The 20509-nt window shown below is 42.4% G+C and overlaps 1 protein-coding gene across 2 annotated transcripts in view; it reads left to right on the top strand.

Moving 5' to 3' along the window:
- Positions 1-20509, top strand: part of LRRC2 (leucine rich repeat containing 2) — a 36466-nt gene that overhangs the window by 10142 nt on the left and 5815 nt on the right. For both annotated transcript variants that reach the window (XM_020916122.2, XM_020916123.2), the window contains exons 3-7: positions 4937-5144; positions 9965-10121; positions 14989-15125; positions 16777-16922; positions 18539-18694. In XM_020916122.2, the coding sequence (XP_020771781.1) occupies positions 4937-5144; positions 9965-10121; positions 14989-15125; positions 16777-16922; positions 18539-18694 (804 nt within the window). The remainder of the gene's footprint in view (positions 1-4936; positions 5145-9964; positions 10122-14988; positions 15126-16776; positions 16923-18538; positions 18695-20509) is intronic.

The following is a 20509-nucleotide window of genomic DNA, read 5'->3' as shown; positions in this document are numbered from 1 at the left end:
TGATGCTCTCCCCCTGTGTGACCACGTGAGGGCTGCTGTCTATCTTGCACTCAGCCCTCCCCTGTTGAGCTGAACACTGGGTAAGATTCATTGCATCGATGCCGTTTTTACCTAGATTGGAATGATGTGGTTTGACTGCTATTACACACTCATGAAGTATGAGTAAAAGAGAGTTATTGTGTATATGAAAACTAAGTTGAGTGTTTTGGAAAAACGTGTGTGATCAGTATGAATCACACAATTGAATTAACACTGTGCAAGATGGTTACAAGTACAGTGAGCTAGAAAGGTTGCATATTCAGGTGGCTTTGCACATCTGTAATTTTTACTCCTTGTGAAGAAACTCAAGCTAGAAGTCTTGGATGATGTGTTATGGGTGTGGTTTATATAAGAAAGGCAGAGTGGGATTCTAATTGCAGATCCATTCTCAAAGGCAGTCCATGATAGCCATATCAAGTTGGCAAATGGTGACATATGTTGATGCTTTAGGATAAAATCAAAATGTGTAGGATATGAATGTCTCTTTATTCTTGGTTCTCCACTTCTCTGAACTATTTTGACCAAACAAATACCTATTCTGATCATGCTGGGTAATGAAACTGCTACTTGTAAACATTACTGCGAGGGGCTCTGTTACCTCACTTCCTGGTGTTTCATTTTGTAATACTGGATTTGTCCCAACACTTAAATGTTATAAGTAGAGATAAAATAGATAACATCATTCTACATGAATGAAACTCAGTCATTTGGAGGGAGAGCTAGAGATGCTATCGTTAGGCTCTAAGTGAGGAATTTTTCATCCACTGAGGCTATTGCCATCTAGGCTGACTGTGGGCTCATTTCCTAAGGAAAGAGTTTTTATTTGCACAATTACTGATTTAATTAATAGAGTCCTAATGACATTATTTTGTATGTTTATATTGTATTTGAAATTCTACCAAAATTGACTCAAGGGGAAGATTATTCAGTTAAATGAGTGATAGAGTATAAAGACAATGACATTTTATTTATGTTAGTTACTCTCAAGGAAGAGAATGGCATTGTAAAAATAGTTTATATTCTTATTGTGACCGTCCTCTCATTAGGTTTCAAAGGGACTAAGACATAAACATTTAAAAAAGAAATCCAAAGAAGATTTAGTATTTAAATATTTTTAAAGTCGCATATCTGATTTCCTTTTTTCCTCTGTTCTATGTTGACTACCAAGATATGTGAAATAGTCTCATCAGTTTGTAATTTGTGATATAGGAAAGATGTATTGGGTAGGACTGAATGGGTATCTTTTCATTGCATTGCCAGAATCTACTTTTAGGTTCAGTCTAAGAAATGAAGAAGGAAAAATTAGAAACATTAGTCTGAAAAGTGCTCAGTGAATAGAAGACCTCACTGTGGCTGTGCTGTTGGCTGTGAAATTTCTGGAGGACTTCTTTTATTAGTTCAACCAGTATCTTGTATCTAGGGTCTGGCCGGAATCCCTGACTGCTATTAGAGCTAGCTGCTGCTGCTGCTGCTGCTAAGTCGCTTCAGTCGTGTCTGACTCTGTGTGACCCCACAGACGGCAGCCCACCAGGCTCCCCCGTCCCTGGGATTCTCCAGGCAAGAACACTGGAGTGGGTTGCCATTTCCTTCTCCAATGCATGAAAGTGAAAAGTGAAAGTGAAGTCGCTCAGTCGTGTCCGACTCTTTGCGACCCCATGGACTGCAGCCCACCAGGCTCCTCCGTCCATGGGATTTTCCAGGCAAGAGTACTGGAGTGGGTTGCCATTGCCTTCTCCATTTAGAGCTAGAGCTACAGGCAAATATTTAAGTTCATTTTTATCAGATGGTATTAAAATATTTAAATTATACTGAAAAACTAATAATGAAAAGCAAATCACCCCAAACCCCTGCTAATATTTCCCAGAGGAGTCCACTTCTAACTTTTTTTGGCATTTTCTTCTGGTATTAAGTTCCTATCTCTTTGTGTGCTGGCATTTTTAAATGTATCTGTTTTATTACATTGTTTGGTGCAGTGGTAAAGAATCTGCCTGCCAATACAGGAGATGCAGGAGATGTGGGTTTGATCCCTGGGTTGGGAAGATCCCCTGGAGTAGAAATGGCAACCCACTCCAGTATTCTTGCTTGGAAAACTCCATGGACAGAGGAGTCTGGCAGGCCATAGTCCATGGGGTCACAGAGAGTTGGAGATGACTGAGCATGCACGACATTATTTATAGACTCCATATATAGATCTTGAAGCACCGGCCAGTCAATTACCCAGTGCTATTCTCCAGCTCAGCTCCCTGTGACTAAGACCTTCGAGGTAGTGTGCCAGTGCCATCAGCAAGACAGTTTTCTCAAATGCGCCTGTTCTCCTAGATTAATGCCAAAGCATGAAACTCCACTGATACATGAAGTGGTGTCTGAAGAGCAAAAAGTCTGACTAAGGGGGAAATATTTGCACATAGTCCTGGGGAACCAGCCCTGCAGAGATGGGATCAAGAACTCCAAGCCGACATAATAGCAAGTGCAAACACCGTCAGGCAGGGGTTTGCCTGGGTGGTTCAGGGAAGAGCCAGGAGGCTAGAGTGATTGGGCCAGAAAAAATAAGGGAGGGGGCAGAAGTGGGTGAGGTCAGACAGGCAAGGGGAGGGCACCGATCTGCAGGGCCTTAGGCCGTAGTGAGACAACTGCTTTATTGGGTGAAATGAGAAACCAGTGAGAGGTGTGGGCAGCGGCATGACGTGGTGTGACTGACACTGTCACAGGTCTACTCGAAATGCTGGATGAATGTAGACTGTTGGGAGGCAAGAGTGCTCGCTGCTTAAAGATGCTGGTGACTTGGGACCAGGATGGGAGCAGTTAAGATGGTGAAGAGTGACCAGATTCTGGTAAAAATGACCTTATTTGCTGATGGGCTTGATGTGAGATATGAAAGAAAGCACAGAGTCAAAGATGATCCTGAGCTTTGGGGTCAGAGCACCTGGGAAGTCTTTTTACTAAAATGGAGAAAGAAGCAAGTTTTGAAGGTGGAGATCAGGAGTTTGGGTTGGAACTTGTCAACTTTGGGATGCCTTTTACTTATTCACGTGGAGCTGTTGGGAGGCAAGGAGGCTGGATTCACTGAGGATGCCTTGGCTGGAATGATATAATTGGGCCTTGTCAGCATTTGGATGTATTAAATGCCAAGAGACGAGAATGTCTTCAGACAAGGATGATCTATATCGCTATCAATTTTCTACATGTTGACGTCAGTCCCTGCCGAGTTGTAAAATAGCTTAGCCTAGTCAACAACAAAGGTGCATACCCCTGTAGGATTGGATAAAATCCACCAGGGCTCTGGCATTCCAAAAAGATATCTACCAGTCTCTTGCTTTCCTGAGCCTTCCTTTTTTTTTTTTTTCTTACAATTGGCAGTGTTTGGTAGTTAGGGAAAAGCCCTGCCCTCAGAGATGTTCCCATGCCAGACTCTTTGCTCTGTTCCTGCCCCTCCTCAGCACTTGGCTCCTGGGCTTGCCTGAGACCCCAGGGCCAACTATGATTCTAGTGCATTTCTCCTTCAGGATACCACTTGAGAGTTTCCACGCTAGGACTGACCCTCTGCTACAGGGTTTTTGTTTGTTTGTTCACTCAGCATTTGTGTTGCTTTGGGTCATGCAGAGACCAGGGCTGCAGTCGCAGCCTGTTTCTGAAACAGCCCCCTTTTTAAACCCGGGACCCCACCTGCCACCAAGTCCCTAAGTTGGGCTAAGAAGGGCCCAGATGCCTTCCTGAATGTTTTTTGCACCAAGTTCCAATCCAAGGCAGGCTACTTATTTTGAGACAGTGTCTCTGTGTGATAGATTTGAAGGACAAGCACAACAATACTTGTTTTGTATCACACTCTAGGTTAACCTATTAAATGCTCCAAGCAGATATCCAATCTCTAAATGGAGAAAGACCCCCGCCCTCTGCCAGGTGCACAATACTGTTCTAATGGCCACGTGGGCCTCAGAAGGGCAGTGAGATGTAGTCCATCATCATGGAGCTTATGACCAAGCTGGAGGAAGAAGAAAACTATAAAATGATAGGCTAGAGAAGTATTCTGGCCTAGAGAATTCCATGGACTGTATAGTCCATGGGGTGTAAAGAGTCGGACACGACTGAGGGACTTTCACTTTATGGAGGTAGCAACGAGAAGGTACTGGGAGTAATGGGGAGGCTGAGGAGTCCTGGGCCACTCCAGTGTCTGACTCAAACTGGGGTTTATGAATAACAGCTTCATCTGTAGGAGTGAAGTTTCCCAAGGTGGCTGGTGGTAGACCTTCTAAAGTTATATTTTATAAACTGGGGCTGTCTGTATATTTCTATCCATACACTCCTGTGTGCGTGCTAAGTCTCTTGAATAGTGTCTGACTCTGTGCGACCCTATGGACTGCAGCCCACCAGGCTCCATGGTATTCTCCAGGCAAGAATACTGGAATGGGTTGCCATGCCCTTCTCCAGGGGATCTTCCCAACCCTGAGGATCAAACCTTGGTCTCTTAAGTCAGGTTCTTTACCACTAGCGCCACCTGGGTTGATGGCTCCTGAAATATCAGCAAATTCCTGAATTTTTAATAGTTGCATTTAAAAAAATTTTGGGTTGGCACCTTATAATATCAAAGGATATTGTAATTAATTGAAGGAATAGGTAATTTTGGTAAAAATTTCAGCCGGGTAACTCTTGTATTTTTAAGTCAGATTTGCTGATAATTCACAACTCTGAAGGTTTAAGATTCCTACCCACTTCCCACCTCCAGATCCCCCACTGCGGAGGAAACAAGGAAGGAGGGCGGGGAGAGGGGGCGGAAGTGGAGGGGAGGGCTAGTCTCCGGCTGTTGGGAGACTGCAGGTGATGAGAAGGACTGCGCATGCGCCCAGGTGGCCTGCCCGGCTTCTCCAGGCAGGTGACCGCGACCTCTGCTATCCCGTTTTAGGATAAAGGAGGAGTGGAACTTCGTGGCCGAGTGCCGGAGGAAAGGCATTCCCCAGGCCGAGTACTGCAAGAACGGCTTCGTAGACACCAGCGTGAGGCTGCTGGAACGGATCGAAAGGCGCTCTCTCGCTGCGCAGAGCGCGCTTTCCAAGGAGAGAGACAAACGGAGCAGTGAGTTTGTGTTTGAACTTTCCGGCGATCACTGGAAGGTGAGTCCACGCGCCCCTGTCCCCGCAACAACTGGAGGCTGGGTGCCGCGCTGCGGCCGTCTGCTGCTTAGGCTGAGCTCAGGGCATTGACCTTGGTCCAGCGCGCGCTCTTGTCTTGAGAGAGATTTTCTCTGGATGCGGAGGATCCCTTACCCGCTGTAAGCGGAGTTCCTGCATATTTTCTGCGGCGAACGACTGTATAGTCCTGAAAAGAGCAGCGGGATCCCCTTGGGTCTCTCTGTGAGGGACTGGGCCCCCAGCGGCTCCCCAGGCTGGCCCAGGTCTTTAAAATGCCTGATTCTGCCAACCCACTGACATTAAAAAATAACTCTTTGCCTTTTAAAAAAAAAAAAAAAAAACCCTGAGCATGCAACCTGCCTAACACTCCTCTGACTTCGCTGACTTGTCACAGAGGGCAGGGATGCAAAGGAATTTTGCAGCCAGATTTTCTCTGAGATTCTGAGGCCAGGGAAGAGATGTCTTCTCTTTCTTTCCTCGTGTGTATGGGTCCTTCCTGCTTCCACTCCCCCCAGGTTGCTGCTTGGCTTGGAGAGGCTGCCTGTGGTCTGACAGTTCCTGGTTGAGGCAGCACCTGGTGTGGGTGTGCATGGGGTGGGGAATGAGCTCAGAATGTCTTCCCTTCAGTGGGACAGGCTTCTCTGGACCCGCCCTCCATCTTTTTGTGGCCGAAAGGCCTCTGGACCAGGAAACTGAGCATTTGGGGGGTGACCTTTACTGGCCCCGTGACCTGAGGCAGTTCACTCCACTTCGCATGCATTTTTACCTCCTTCTCTGTCAAATGGTGCTGCTACTTGCCTTGACCCCCTCTGAGGGCCCCTGTGAGGGTTAAATGAGCAGATACTCTGTGACACTGACCCATTAGCGACACGTCCCTATAAAAATGGGAGAGACTATGGCTGAAGCCTCTTCAGTGGCCTTTCTCCTGCATCCCCATCACTGAGATCAGTGCCGCCTTTTCTGGGGCAAGAAGGAGGGCCTGTCTGGATTTCTAATTAGATATCACAGATAAATCATTCTCTTGTACCATCATCAGACCTGATCCCAGCCCCTCCGGGGAATCTGCTGAGTCTTCTCGTCTCACAGCACCTTTGGAAAACCACTTTACAGAGCATTTAGTGAGTGCCTGGTGTGGTAAGGGGATAGGTTACGAGCCAGGCGGCTCAGGAGACTCCAGGGTGAACCCTGTGGACAGTGTCTTCATTACTTACAGTCTTTCCGTCCCCTCCCCTCTGTTCCCTGAGCTGGTACCCTATCCTCACTGTACTCACCCCGGGAGAGACTCTGGGGCCTTCAACCTTCATCAGTATGAATTTCAGTTGCTGTTTTCCCTCCCCAGAGAGATTTGTGCTTCAGTCTTGCCTCTACATAAGGAGTGAAAAGCTCCATTAAGGGATTTTCGCCATGAGTATTAGAGTGCTCCTGGCAGCGAGGGAGTTCTGGCCTCTAGCATCACTCCAGGCAGCAGGCCTGGTCCCTGCAGGAGGCCAGCATGGGATGGACAGGGCAGAGGAGCTTCTGGGGCTTTGGGAACTGGGTGGAGTCCCTGAGAGCTGGCTGTGGGGCCGTGATCTGTGGCTTTGGGTGCTTGTTTGGAGTTGGAGCTAGGGGGGCTAAGTCATTCCTTGTGAGCTGGAGGCACCCAGGCCCTGGGCTCTGTTCTCTCAGGGAGATTGCCCCCAATTTTATTGAACAACTTTTCAATGGAAAATTTCACTTCTACTATCAGGTTTTTTAAGAAAACTTTTTGTTTTGTATTGAAGTGCAGGCAATTGACCAAGTTATGATAGTTTCAGGTGAACGGCGAAGGGACCCAGCCACACACATACTTGTATGCATTCGCCCCCACCCTACCCTCTCATCCAGGCTGCCATGTAACACGGAGCAGAGTGCCCTGTACTATACCTGTGCTGTTCTCTGTACTATCAAGTTTTTAATGTCCAAGAGCTATTTGTTTTGTAAATGAACGAATCCTGTGATGTGGCTTTATTTTTCTACTTTTATACGTAACTCTTTAAGTTGGCCTTTAAAAATTTTGTCCTCTTTTCATGTCATGGGGACTTTTCTTATTTATCTTGGGATTGATAGCTTTTTTGGAGGCAGTTTCCATCTTTCAGGGTCTCCTCTTTTAGGGTGTTTTGTTTGGTCTGGCATCTGGGACTGTCTGGGAGCTCTGGAGACACGGGGTGTTGGGAGCACTGAGAAACTAATTGGAAGGTCCTGTGTCAAGTGGGGGCTTTGTGTTTTGAGGGAGCCCCCATATCACCAGTGTGCTCCCCTCCACCGCCGCCCCAGGAGTACATATTTATGATTTGTTTGCAGCTGGTGAGAGCCCACAGAGAGAATACTCTCTCCGGGCAGGGACAGGCCTGGCAGGCTGTGCCCTGGAGAGAGGAGGGCTGGGGGCGGAGTCTTGGCATCCATCACTCACCCTGTGGTTGCTGCCTCCCCCACTAGATGTGCCTGAAGGTCCCCAGTCCAGGGACTCTGGTTAACCCTCCAGTGGATAAGCCTCAGTCTCCTACAGGGGCAGTAGCTCTGTGCCGTGGATAGGGGCCGAGATCTGGTCCTAGACTTTGAACCTGACCTCCTCCTTTCAGCCCTGCCTTCCTCCCTCACCTCCGCACTCCCTGGCTCCTCCACTTTCCAAGCTTCGAGGGCGTCTGGGGAGAAGTTCAGGTTGTGTCTTATCGTTCCTGCTGCTGCTGGCCTAAAACTGAGCGGGTCAGGGGGTGCTGCGTTACCATCTTCCAGCTTTCTAGCTACCAAGACTTTGTTGCTACTGCCTTTCTTCTCTTTTTGCCCTCTTGTAACGTTTATGCCTTCAAAAAGGAATTCTTTTACTGTCTTTTTTCATAGAGAGGAGCAAAAGTATATGTGTGTTCAACCTGCCATCTTCACCCTGTTCCTTTTTTTTTAATTTAATGTGCTATCTTAAGATTTTCCCCATGTTATTAAAAATGGTTGTGGATATAATTTTAGAAGGCATTGTAACTTTTGCAAGAATGTTGTTGTTAGAAGAACAATGTGAGAAAAGTTATTTATGATGCACTTGACCATTGAAACTTCAAGAAAGAGAGCGTTGTTATGACCTGGGGTCAGCTTCCTGACGCCCCAGCTCCTATCTTGTCTGAGCTGCAGAAGGAAACCGTCTGGTCTGGAGTGGGTGGCATTCGGATCAGGATGAGGAGGTGCTGAGATGGGATTGCCAGACTTGTGTGCTGGGGTCAGTTACACAGGGCCCTATGCTGGGAAGGGCCCTGGGCTTGATTTAATGCTCTGCCATCTCCATCTTGAAATTCTTAATAATTTTTAGAAGGGGCTTGCATTTTCATTTTGTCCTAGTTCCTGAAACTACGTAGCTGGAACGTACCCTAAGTAACCCATTTAAATGTCTTTGGATTTCAATGTTCCTCGTTTATTTATTTTTAATAATTAATTAATTTTTTGGCTGTGCTGAGTCTTCATCGCTTCTTGGGCTTTTTTCTAGCTGCGGTGAGCAGGGGCTACTCTCTGGTTGCGGTGCACGGGCTTCCCATTGCAGTGGCTTCTCGTTGCAGAGTGCGGGCTCTCGGAAGCACAGGCCTCAGTAGTTGCGGCTCTCAGGCTCTAGAGCACAGGCTCAACAGTCGTGGTGCATGGGCTTAGTTGCTCCGTCATGTGGGATCTTCCCGGATCAGGGATCGAACCCCTGTCTCTTGCATTGGCAGACAGATTCTTTACCACTGAGCTACCAGGGAAGCCCTCAGTTTTCTTCTTTAAAATGGGCCTCAATCATGCCTATTTTACAGCACTGTTACTGTGAAAGCATATTAAAGATGAAAGGACTTCTGTAAGTTACAAGCTTAATCCATAAATCCAACAGCAGTGATCCTAAAGCCCATTCCAAGTACAGGTACCAAGCAAAGGGTCACTGTGGGCGGTCTGATTGCTGCCTCCACCCCGCCCCACCTCTCCCCGGTTCATTCCTGCCCCACTCTGCTGATATTGCGCTGTGGTCAGCTCTGTGAGGTCAGGGGACATGCATGTCCCTCAATGCACAGCACAGCTTGTTGAAGTGGGGGCTCATAAGCCTATGAATTGAAATTCAGCTGGCCAAATAGCCCCTCTAAGGTCTAAGACATTTCTTAATACCTTGATGATTTTATCCCAGAACACTTGAGGCAGGGAAGATCCTGGATACAGCTGAGTTGCTCTCTGTCATTTCAGAAGTGAGGGCCAGAAAAGGAGTGCCTTTGAGATGTGGCTCAGCATCCAGGTCTCCCCACTGACCATCTCGGCTCTTATCCTGTTAAAGACTCAAAAAAAAATTTAGAAATTTGGCACAGCAAATATTAAGTCTTTATCAGATATTTTAAAAAGCAAATATTAGTAGTACAGAGGAAGGGACATGGAGCACACATTTTAAAATCTAAGTCGTGGCCAGATTTTATTTTTAGACAATGTTAAATCCGTATGTGGTAAATAAATAATATGTATGTGGCTTGGGGTGGGAGCCTGGTTATCAGTGTCCAGTCGGCATTTGATTTTAATAATATGAATTCATGGCCCTTTTGAAATTGGGCTCATCTGCTGCTGTGGAGTTACTGACAGCCACAGCATCTTGCTTTCTCTTTGGAATGTCTGCAGAGCTGGCGTGCGTGCGTCCTTGCTAAGTCAGTTTAGGCTAATGCTCTGACCCAGGCTCTCTCTCCTCTGGGTTTTGGAACAAGTGCGTGTTTTCCTTGGCTTCATGCATTCTGCCTCTGAACTCCTACGCAGGGAGGAGCTAGTTCTGACCTATGGGTTCCCTTCTGTTCTAGGAGTTCCCAGATTCTTTGAAGGAGCAGACGCATCTGAAAGAATGGCACATCAGCAATACTCTGATTCAAATCATTCCTAAGTATATAGAACTGTTTCAAGCCATGAGGATTCTGGATCTGCCAAAAAACCAGATCTCCCGTCTTCCAGCTGAAATCGGTATGTTCCTTAGCTGGAACCTTCAGGCCCCTTGTCTGGGAAGCAGGTGACACGGAGAACTCTTCCTTCTCCTGCTGCTCCAGGACGTCGATGGGCAGGGCTGTTTCACGTGTCTCCAGAGATGCTGGTTCACAGTGTCCCCTCTAGGCGGTGATGCCAGGCTCTCCCTGCGCAACTCAGCAGTGCTGACATCTGCCACTTCCTTAGAAATGGCAGAGTGAGCAGCGCTGTGTTTAGAAACTTTTTGTTCTTTTTCTTTTAGCTTTAGAAATACAAACATGCAATAATGTATTTATTATAAATATAAGATACAATATATTGTTGCCACATATTAGTCCACTGATGAGTTTAGTTTAGCTTATGGTATTATTTTGGTCCAGATTCTTTCTTTTCAGTCATTCCGTTGTTCACTCGCTTCACTGTCAGTGAAGTCCATGATAATGATCGTCACTGCTTCTCTTTCTTTCATGTGTGAAGCACATGGCTGTTCTGGGCACATAGTTGTTATGATTCTTCTAAGACACTCATGTCTTTCTGGAGACATATCATCCCCATAAACCTCTGTCACGAGCAGGGTAAAATAATGAAACATTCTAGAAAGACATAAAATGTAAAGTCAACTCTCTCAGCAAGGATTGTTTCCTGGGTATCAAAATTATACACATATCCAATGTTCTTTTAGAGCTCTACACTGTAGCCATATTTATTAATATATATTAAAGTATATGCCTGTTAAATATATTTATATGTATGCTTATGTTAACATATATGCACACTAAACATACTTCCATAGAAGAGCTTACACCATGTTCTCCAGCCTAAGCCTTGTTTTCCCTTATCATACCATGAAGATGGGGATGGTCTCTAGGGTCAGGCTGATTGGGTCTTTCACTTACTGGAAGGTCACCTTAGGCAGGTCACTCACTGGTTTTCAGTTTCTCTATCTGTAAAATGGTGATAATAATAATATCTACTTCACAAGGTTGTTGTAAGGATTAAATAGTTAATACAAAGAAAGCATTTAGAACAGATAAGCCCTCCACATTTGCTAGCCACCGCCACTATCATCAAGCTTCTCTGGTGGCTCAGCTGGTAAAGAATCCACCTGCAATGCAGGAGACCTAGGTTCGATCCCTGGATTGGGAAGATCCCCTGGAGAAGGGAACGGCTACCCACTCCAGTATTCTGGCCTGGAGAATTCCATGAACTGTATAGTCCATGGGGTCACAAAGAGTCAGACACGACCGAGTGACTTTCACTTCACCCCTCTCATCATCATCATCATCATTGTTACCATTACATAAATTTTTTTTTCAATATCAGAATATCCTATCCTTCCTCACTCTCCCTAATGGCTGAGTGATGATTATGGTATGCTTTATTTAACTTGTTCTTTAAGTATTTTACATTTAAACTAAGTAATTGGATACTTGATCTAAGATTCTAAAGATAGATACAATTCTAGACTGAGTAACTTGGGCAAATACTTTCATTTTTTTGCATCTTAGTATCCTCCTTTATAGGATAAGGGGTCAGACTAGGTGATTTTTAAAATAATATTTGCCACCTTTAAAATTCCCTAGTTGAGTGTTTCTGCATGTCAAAAACACTGTGGGAGGGGAGGGGAAAGAAATCTCAGAAACTTTACACATTCTATACTGGATATAAGTCATACATAAATATCATATCCAACTTGTAACTTCAAGTCTATTTCAAGTCAACTGAATATAATTCAGCCAAATATACCTGTGACTTTGGCAGAGTCACAAAAATTCTCCTCACGTGGCTGAGAAAAGATCATATCCCTAGTTTGAAGATTCTTGTGATGGGTGAGTATAAAATTTTTATCATTACATAGGGCATTCATAAGAAAAGTAAGGGTCAAAAAAAAAGAAAAGTAAGGGTCAAATAATAAAAAGAGAGTCTTGGAATCATTTAGGCAATGTAACTAGCCTCTTGTTTTATTCTAGGGAGTTATTTTCTATTGCTTGCTTGCTTCTTAGATGCTAGTTGAGTTATTAACTTGGAGTGTTTGGAATACATCTTCTTTTCAAACACAATTATTGTGGACATTTAGGACAAATCATTCCAAATGTGCTGAAAAGAACTAAACATATACTAATTCAAGACATGGTCTTTTCCTGGTGGAGTAGGTATAACTCCTTACACACTAGAGATAAATTAAAAAAAAAAAAAATCAACAGAATGTGATAGGCCAGAAAGAGGACTGAAGAGTTGTGGTTTTTTTGTTTTTGTTTTTTAGCTCGTTTATGTTGAAAGGCTGTCTTTTGTAAAGGAGTTGGAACTGGATCTCTTACAGAGCTGTCTTAGAAAACAACTGAGCATTGGCTGAGCAGAGGGGGTGAGGGGGAGTGGTCACCAAATGGGGTATCCTGTTTCTCATTATCAGGACAATTATTTCTGACATTTGACATCAAGGAATTAAGCATGACAGTTAGTGGGCCTCTTAACTCTGAGGAATTATCATTAAATGGGTTTAAAATAGCTAATTATTGAAGTAGTTTAAAACTGTTTACTCAACTAATTTAAAGTATGTAAATTCCTTAAGGCTTTCTTTGGGCTCTAGAAGCTAGAAGCCTCTGGACAACAAATTATACCCCAATTGGATTATATTCTGCTCACTGGAAATTAGGTCTGAGGGCCCTGGGAGAATGGGCTGTATAAGTAGGGAGATTTCATTTCAGTTGGAAAAGATCCTAGAACATTGCAGGAAAGGATAGACTCATTAGCTCTTAGAAATATAATATGCTGGAGCTATGATGCCTGTCTTAGTCCATTCAGACTGCTATAAGAAAAAACAGACTGGGTGGTTTATAAACAAAATAATTTTTTTTTTGCTTACAGTTCTTGAGTCTGAGATCGGAGTGCCAGCATGGTGGATGGAGGGACTTTTTCTGGGTTGCACACTTCTTACTGAATCCTCATGTGGTCGAAGGGGCCAGGGAGCTCTGTGGGATCTTTTCTACAAGACCATGGATCCCTCATGGAGCTCCACCCTCATGATCTTACCCAAACATAATTAGCTCCCAAAGACCCCACCTACTAATAACATCACCTTTGGGCATTAGGATTTCAACATATGAATTTTCACACCATAGCGTGCCTTAAAAGTTTTATTTTGGTTTTTATGACTTGGGACCCTTGTCACACTGAAAAGCTGTTTTTTCCTGGAACCTCAAGCTCATGGTGCTTGACGATAATGCTGTTCACTACCGCTGATGGGGACTACTGAGTTCATCTCAGATGAATAATGCCAAGTTCTTACCAGGATGTTGAGAAAGGAAAAATAGTGTTTGTATAATGAGATCAGGCATCATGAAAAAAAGTGGCAAGGAGAACAACAATGTGAATACAAACATATACAATTTCTTTATGTCTGTAAATTATTAAAATGTTATATCTGAGGTAGACTTTCCAAAGCTACTACTTTTTCTTTGCTCTAGCTAGAAGGAACTTGTATACAGCTTTCTCTCCAGTTACCTCATCTTCTCTTTGCATCCTCTTGTGATAAATGAATGTATGGTTGGTATAAATGTGTCCTTAATGTACTGGAGCAAAGGCCTCCACCAACCAGATCAGGTAACTCTTTAATAGATAAGTTTACTCTCCTGAATCTGGAGACTAGACAGATTAGAACAGTCACACAATCTGTGCCAATCTTAACTTCACTTATTTAAACTAAAGACGGTTTGTGCAGTGTGACCCTGTCTTACAGAAGCTGGGCCTACGGAGAGCATTAGTCTGATCACACGCTCCCCAGCCCTCCCCATGAGAGAAATAGTTTTTTGTTACTTTATATTAGCCCCCATCCATCCTGCTACTTTGACACCAACACCTGACTATAAGGTTACAGTTGCAGCGTATGCCAGGTGGGTAAGTTAGAGGGGCCACTGATTTGCACAACATCGTCATCATCTTCTAACAGTGAGACCACAAAAACTGACTCAGAAGTGGCCCTACCTCCAATATACTGTCTTTCTTTGTTTCCCTTTCTCATTTATAAAATGGCAGGAAATTTTGTATTTTGAGTGCCTGCTCTGCAAAAGTAAAAAATACTTTTGGTTTTCTAACTTTTAAAATTAGATTAAGAATGTTAAAGTAATGCTTTAGATCATGCATGACATGATTTTTGGAATATTAAATATATTTACTCTTGTACTGGTTTCTGATTTGAAATTGGTCATATGTTTAGTCAATCAAGGCAGAAGTGGAATGCGGTGTTTCTCCATCAATCTGTTATTGCCTGATATTCTTAGTGTGTTCGCTTCCTGCCTGTGAACGGGATTTAGGCTTTTTAAAAGGACACATATTCTTTAGGAAGCACAATAACTCATAATTAATAAATGCAAATATGAAGCAAAAGATAAATGAATTTCATGCAGCCTATGAACAGTCTCCTTGTTGAAGTCATTTATCGTGTACATTGAGCTTTGTGTGTATTTCAATACTTAACTTGCCTCCCATCAGAGTTTGCCCCTATGAACTGGACACATCAAAGCCATTGCCTGTTACTTCATTCATCATATGATTTCAGAGAGGGTTGCACTCTGTGGGTTTTGGGCCCTGACTCAGTCTATGTAGAAGAAAGCCCCCCCACGTCACCCTTGCCTATAGTTTTACAAAGGATAAAAAAAAAATAAGCAAAAAATGCTCTGATCTATGACCAAAATGCTCAGGATAAAAGATGAGCGGACATTTAATCAGAGTGCTTAGAAAACAAACGCAAAATTATATTTCATGCCTTCACCACCATCATTTATACAAATGTTTTACATCTTCATTTTGCTTTTTGTCCTTAAAAGACCTTAATGAACCTGCACCATGCCTGTTGATTTTTTTCTAACAGGTTGCTTGAAGAACCTCAAGGAACTCAACGTGAGTTTCAACCGTCTGAAGAGCATTCCTCCAGAACTGGGAGACTGTGAAAATCTAGAGAAATTGGATTGTTCTGGAAATCTAGAATTAACCGAGCTCCCTTTTGAAGTAAGAAAGAAACATTTCTGCATGGTGATTTACTTTTACTTGGTTTATGACCTGGAATGGTCAGAAGATGAAATCCATCTTTACTTAAGTCACATTTTCATGACATTTTAATCATCGTAAACCTGCTAATATGAAGTCTTTAGAAACGTGCTTTAAAAAAAAAAAAAGAAACATGCTTACACTTGGCTAGAACCCAAATTTAATTTCAGAGCTGCTATCAAAAGGAAACTAGGCAAAATAAATCCTATTTTCATGCAAGGTATTTTTATCTAATATCTACTTAATATATCCATAATGCAGATCCCAACTTGTTTATCCATAATGGAGAAAAAAAATGGTAACAATTGGAAATAAAGTGGATAAATAAAGTGGAAATAAAGTGGATAAAATTTTTAAAAATTTAGATGCAGATAAGTAAAGCAGTCCAGAGATATGATTCGAGAAGTCCATTAATTAAAATATATCCATTTGTTTCTTTTTTGTCTGTATTCATTGGGGAAATGATTTTAAATTATTTTCTGATAGAACAGATGAAAGTCAATAGTTTTTGTTGTTAAATAAGACTCAACAGGCTTCTTGTGCTTGAAGAGCAATAGGGATCTCACAAATCCTGCTGCTAATGAATAGGCTAAAAATAGTGTCACTGGTGAGGCTCTGACAAGGCCCTGGCCACTGAATCTGTCTAGTCCTGGAAGGCGTATTCTTCTTCTTTCCTGGAAACGTCTGGGTGAGAGAGAGGGAGTGGCTGCTTCCACTCTTAGCACCTGTGTGACCCAGGAAATGCCGAGGGATGGTCCTGGTGAGGGGGCACAGCCAGGGCTTAAAGTTCTCCCACAAGCTTCTCGTTCCCCAGTCCTCCCATTTTTACAGAGAGGCCCAGTCCTTTCAGATGTGCAGGCTGGTGGCAAAGCCAACTCACCTTTGACCTCTCTTGCTCCCGTGCCCCATGTCCACTCCATAAGTAAGTCCTGTTGGGCATGCCCTTCGGAATAACAGTTGAGATTTCTGATCATTTGCCATGCCTCTTTACCAGTTCAAGTGTGAGTCTCCTGAAGATTGACCAAAACCCATTAAGACAGGCTTCACTAGGTCGCACTACTCTTTGAGGCTTATACTTTTTGTCTTCTCTGGCTTTGCACGTGCTGTTCCCCACCCGGAGTTTCCTCCCCAACCTTTCCACCTGTCAAGGAACCACAGGACCCAATTCAAACACTCCATTCTCTGTGACCTCTTTCCTGACCCCTGACCCTCACCTCACTCCTTTCTCTGTGTTACTGAATGTTGCAAATTGGAAACTTCCTCACACTGGTTCTTACTGCATAAATTTACCTTGCTCATTTATGAAAGTATAAACCCCTCAAGGGCAGCCACTGTGAGCTATTCAGTCTTATCACCCCCCAGAAAGTAGCACAGTGAAGAACACACAATAGGTGTTCAGAATACATACTATATTCATCTGTTTTGCATATGTTCATATAAATGCCTCTGGGAAGAGATGTCAATCTAAAAATTATTAGTTGAATTTAATTCCCACTGTTAAAAAGTAGTTAGACACAACATTGTAATAAATCAATGATTGCCCCAATAAAAGTTTTAAAAAATAAATGAAAAATTTAAAAAGTAATTAGAATATTTTGTTATTCCTTCCTAGTTAAGTAATTTGAAGCAAGTTTCATTCGTAGATATCTCAGCAAACAAGTTTGCCAGTGTCCCGATCTGTGTCCTGCGGATGTCTAATTTGCAGTGGTTGGATATCAGCAACAATAACTTGAATGACCTGCCACAAGACATAGACAGGTAGCTACTTGCATTCTGAAGGCGCGGTATGTGAACTAGTCACTAACATTTTAAACATGCCTGACACATGAATGTTTTTGAAGATCAACTGATTTTCCAGGGTTTCTTGTTTCTGAGAAATTAGTTTGGTTCTTTATAGAATAAGACAGTTGTCAGTCTACGTCATACATATTCACATACAGCTGACCCTTGAACAACGAGGGACTTAATCTGCATATAATTTCTTGTTGGTCTCTGTACCAGGGGTTCCTCTTCATCTGCAGATTCAACTAACCACAGACCCATGCGATATTGTAATATTTACTGTTGAAAAATATCTGCATATGGGTGGACTCCCACAATTCAGACCTATGTTGTTCAAGGGTCAACTGTATATATATATATATGTGTATATATATACAGTTTAAACACAATATATATACACATGTATATGTGTATATATATATATATATATACACAATTTGAACACATCTTTGTTTTACTTTAGTCCTCAGTAGAATGGAATTTTAGCTTTCCCTTACTCCCCAGGAGTAGAAAAGTAAATAATGTGTGGAATAGAAACATATCATTCTATATAGGATATCAGAATAATTTTTATTAGTTCATTTATTGCTTTATTATACATAATGTTTCAAACAAAATTGACATGCTTAGTAAGGTTTTCAAGTTCTATCCTTGCAGCTATTTCGTTTTTAAAAAATATTATACAGAGTCATATATGATAGCTTCATTCATTCAATCAATCAGCCGGTATTACTAGGCTTCTGTGTGGCAGGCCCAAGAGTGGGCTGAGTTCAAAGTGTGAATGAAACAAACTTTCTGCACTCCTGGAATCCATAGTGTTCATCATAAAGTAGCATAGGAAGCTGTTGGGACACAGGAACTGAAAATGGCTTGGTCCTGAATGCCATCTCATACGACCTTTCTCTACTCCTGGGACATTTGATGTATATGGATGCTTTCCTGGCTTATGAGACTAAGTGGGAATTGTTTTGGTTTGAAACACAAGGGGAACTTTGTGAAATATTTTGTGGGATCAGTAAATTTTGCAGATGAGTGAAAGGAAAAGCTAGAGAGGCAGGCAGTGAGCTAGAAGAAAATGGAAAACAGAGTAAAACATTTGGACGGTATTTTTGCTCATTTCGTTTTCACTCTGCAGGTTTATTTATATTTTAAAGTTAAAGTATGATGAGAGAATAGTAACTGTTCTCACAAAAGGAAATATGTTACCAAAATTTGTTTATTCTCACTGCAATTCTAGTATGATTTCTTCCCATATCTACCTGTGGGAACAGAGTAGATACTAGATAGAATGGCAGATACACTGATTTTATAAGTTCCATCATGGCCTACTATATATTGTGTAATTTGCTTATCCTGCTGCTATATCTGTATCTTCCATTGCCAACTAAGTCAGTAAAAACTTAAAAAACAAAAAACCCAAATCATGTCACCTAATATGACTTTATTTAAATCGTATAGCCAGCTTATTCTTATACGGGTCATATATAAAAAATAAACTAAGTAGGGATTGCCTACTAGAATTTATCTGTAATTCACTTTTCTTAACTGTGAGGCTAAGCCCTTGAGTTTTAATCCCTTTCACATCTTCTTAGGCTAGAAGGACTGCAGACCTTTCTCCTATACAAGAACAAGCTCACCTACCTTCCCTATGCCTTGCTTAACCTAAAGAAGCTCACCTTGTTAGTCGTCAGCGGGGACCACTTGGTGGAGCTCCCAACAGCCCTCTGTGACTCCTCCACGCCTTTAAAGTGAGTAGACGGCCTAGTAGAGACCCATTCAGACCCAAGGTAAGATCGAGGAGCCCCTGGAGCCTGGGCCTCCATCTCAGGAACCATGTTCGATGGTTCTCCCACTCTGAGAACAAGAACTTCTGGTGCTTTCATATGGAATTTTGAAGCCTTTGGCCAATGGCATGGGGAGGCATAGCTCAGAGAATTTCTGGATAAATGCTACCTACTGGCTGAAGGCACAGAGAGATATGTGCCCAGGGCACAAATACCACACATGCACACATAGATAAATACATATAAAATCATAAGTAACATATAAAGAGAAATCTGGATTAAGCCACAAATTAAATATAGGAAGGAGGCTATAAAATGAATGAGAATTGCCAGGTTAATGATGATAACGATGATAGATACATGATGATGTATTTAATACCTGTCCATCTTGAGACCCCATTAAAATGAGGGGAAAAAAATGTATAGACCCACAATGATGAAGGAAGCAGCTAAGGCCCTCACAGAATGAGAGGTCCCAACGCATTTCTGGGAGATACTCAGCAGAGGTGACTGATGGATATAGGATGAAATAGGCTGAAGCTCAGAGGGCAAACGGAGAGATGAGCCATATCCTGGAAGACTCCAAGGATGAGTGGTAGTCGGATTTCAGGTATGGAAGGTGTAGACTGAGTCATGGTGCTAAAAGCAGAAGGAGCAAAAGGAAAGCTTCATACAAACAGGTGATTCCTTGCCTTCCAGATCTCTTCCTTGATTTCATTGGGCAGATCACTTAGCACCAAGAGTCTAGCCCACTGATCGAAAGTGTGAAGTTTGCTTTAGGGAGGCCCTGAGGGAATGACCCTGGAGTTTTGTGTTTGGAGATTCCCCAGGGGACTGATTTGCTCCCTGAGTGGTCAGCTACAGCGGGGCTGTCCCCTGGGCAAACACTGTCTGCATAGAAAGATGCCCAGACAACATTTTGCTGTTTCATTTTCAAAATACGAAGGTATCTGTAAGACTTACCAGATAATTGTCACAAACATATAAATATTATAAACTGGTTTTCAACTCTAGAATCCAACTGCAAACAAGATAGAAAAGTTAAATGTAGTTACAGATTGGAACTTGGATGGTGTTGACATTAACAATGTAAAACTACACAATGTCTGTGATGTGCTTTGAAATGCTTCAAAAAACCAGGTGGCTTGATGGGTGGCTAGAGGAGTGGGTAGATCAGTGGATGGGTTTGTGATAAAGCAAGTACAGTAAAATGTTAAATGTGGAACCTAGGAGTGGGTACGGGGTGTTCATTGTAACATTTTCCAACTTTGCTGAATGTTTGAAAAAGTTTCATAATAAAATGTTGAAAAAATAAAAGTATAGATAAAAATTGGGAGGGAGGAAGGTTAGGGATATAGAGGGAGTTGAAGATAAGGGGAGGAATACCTTCACCTGATTAAACAACATTAAAGTATTTTTCCATGGTAAAAGATAATTTCAAATAGATTCAGTAAAAACAGTGATTGACCAATGACACATTTCTTTGAGATGGGAGAGGAGCTATTCAAATTTTAAGATAGGTACAGTGATTACTTTGATAAAAAATGAAGGATGATAAAATATAGATATATGTCTTATTTTTGGGTTTAAAAAAGTGATAAAAATTCAATGAAAGAAATTGCAAATGAAAAGTTAAATGGATCTAGCTATATAAAAAGTAAAGCCTTTTTGCTTTCCGCATATTTAGGTATCAAATAAAGTTAAAAGGAAAATTAACTGGGATATATATATATATATATATAAAGCTAGCAGCTATGTGGCTGATATCACATATATATA

The sequence above is a fragment of the Odocoileus virginianus genome, unplaced genomic scaffold (genome assembly GCF_023699985.2).
Source record: "Odocoileus virginianus isolate 20LAN1187 ecotype Illinois unplaced genomic scaffold, Ovbor_1.2 Unplaced_Contig_2, whole genome shotgun sequence".
Lineage (NCBI taxonomy): Eukaryota > Metazoa > Chordata > Mammalia > Artiodactyla > Cervidae > Odocoileus > Odocoileus virginianus.
This window is presented reverse-complemented; position numbering and strand designations above follow the sequence as displayed.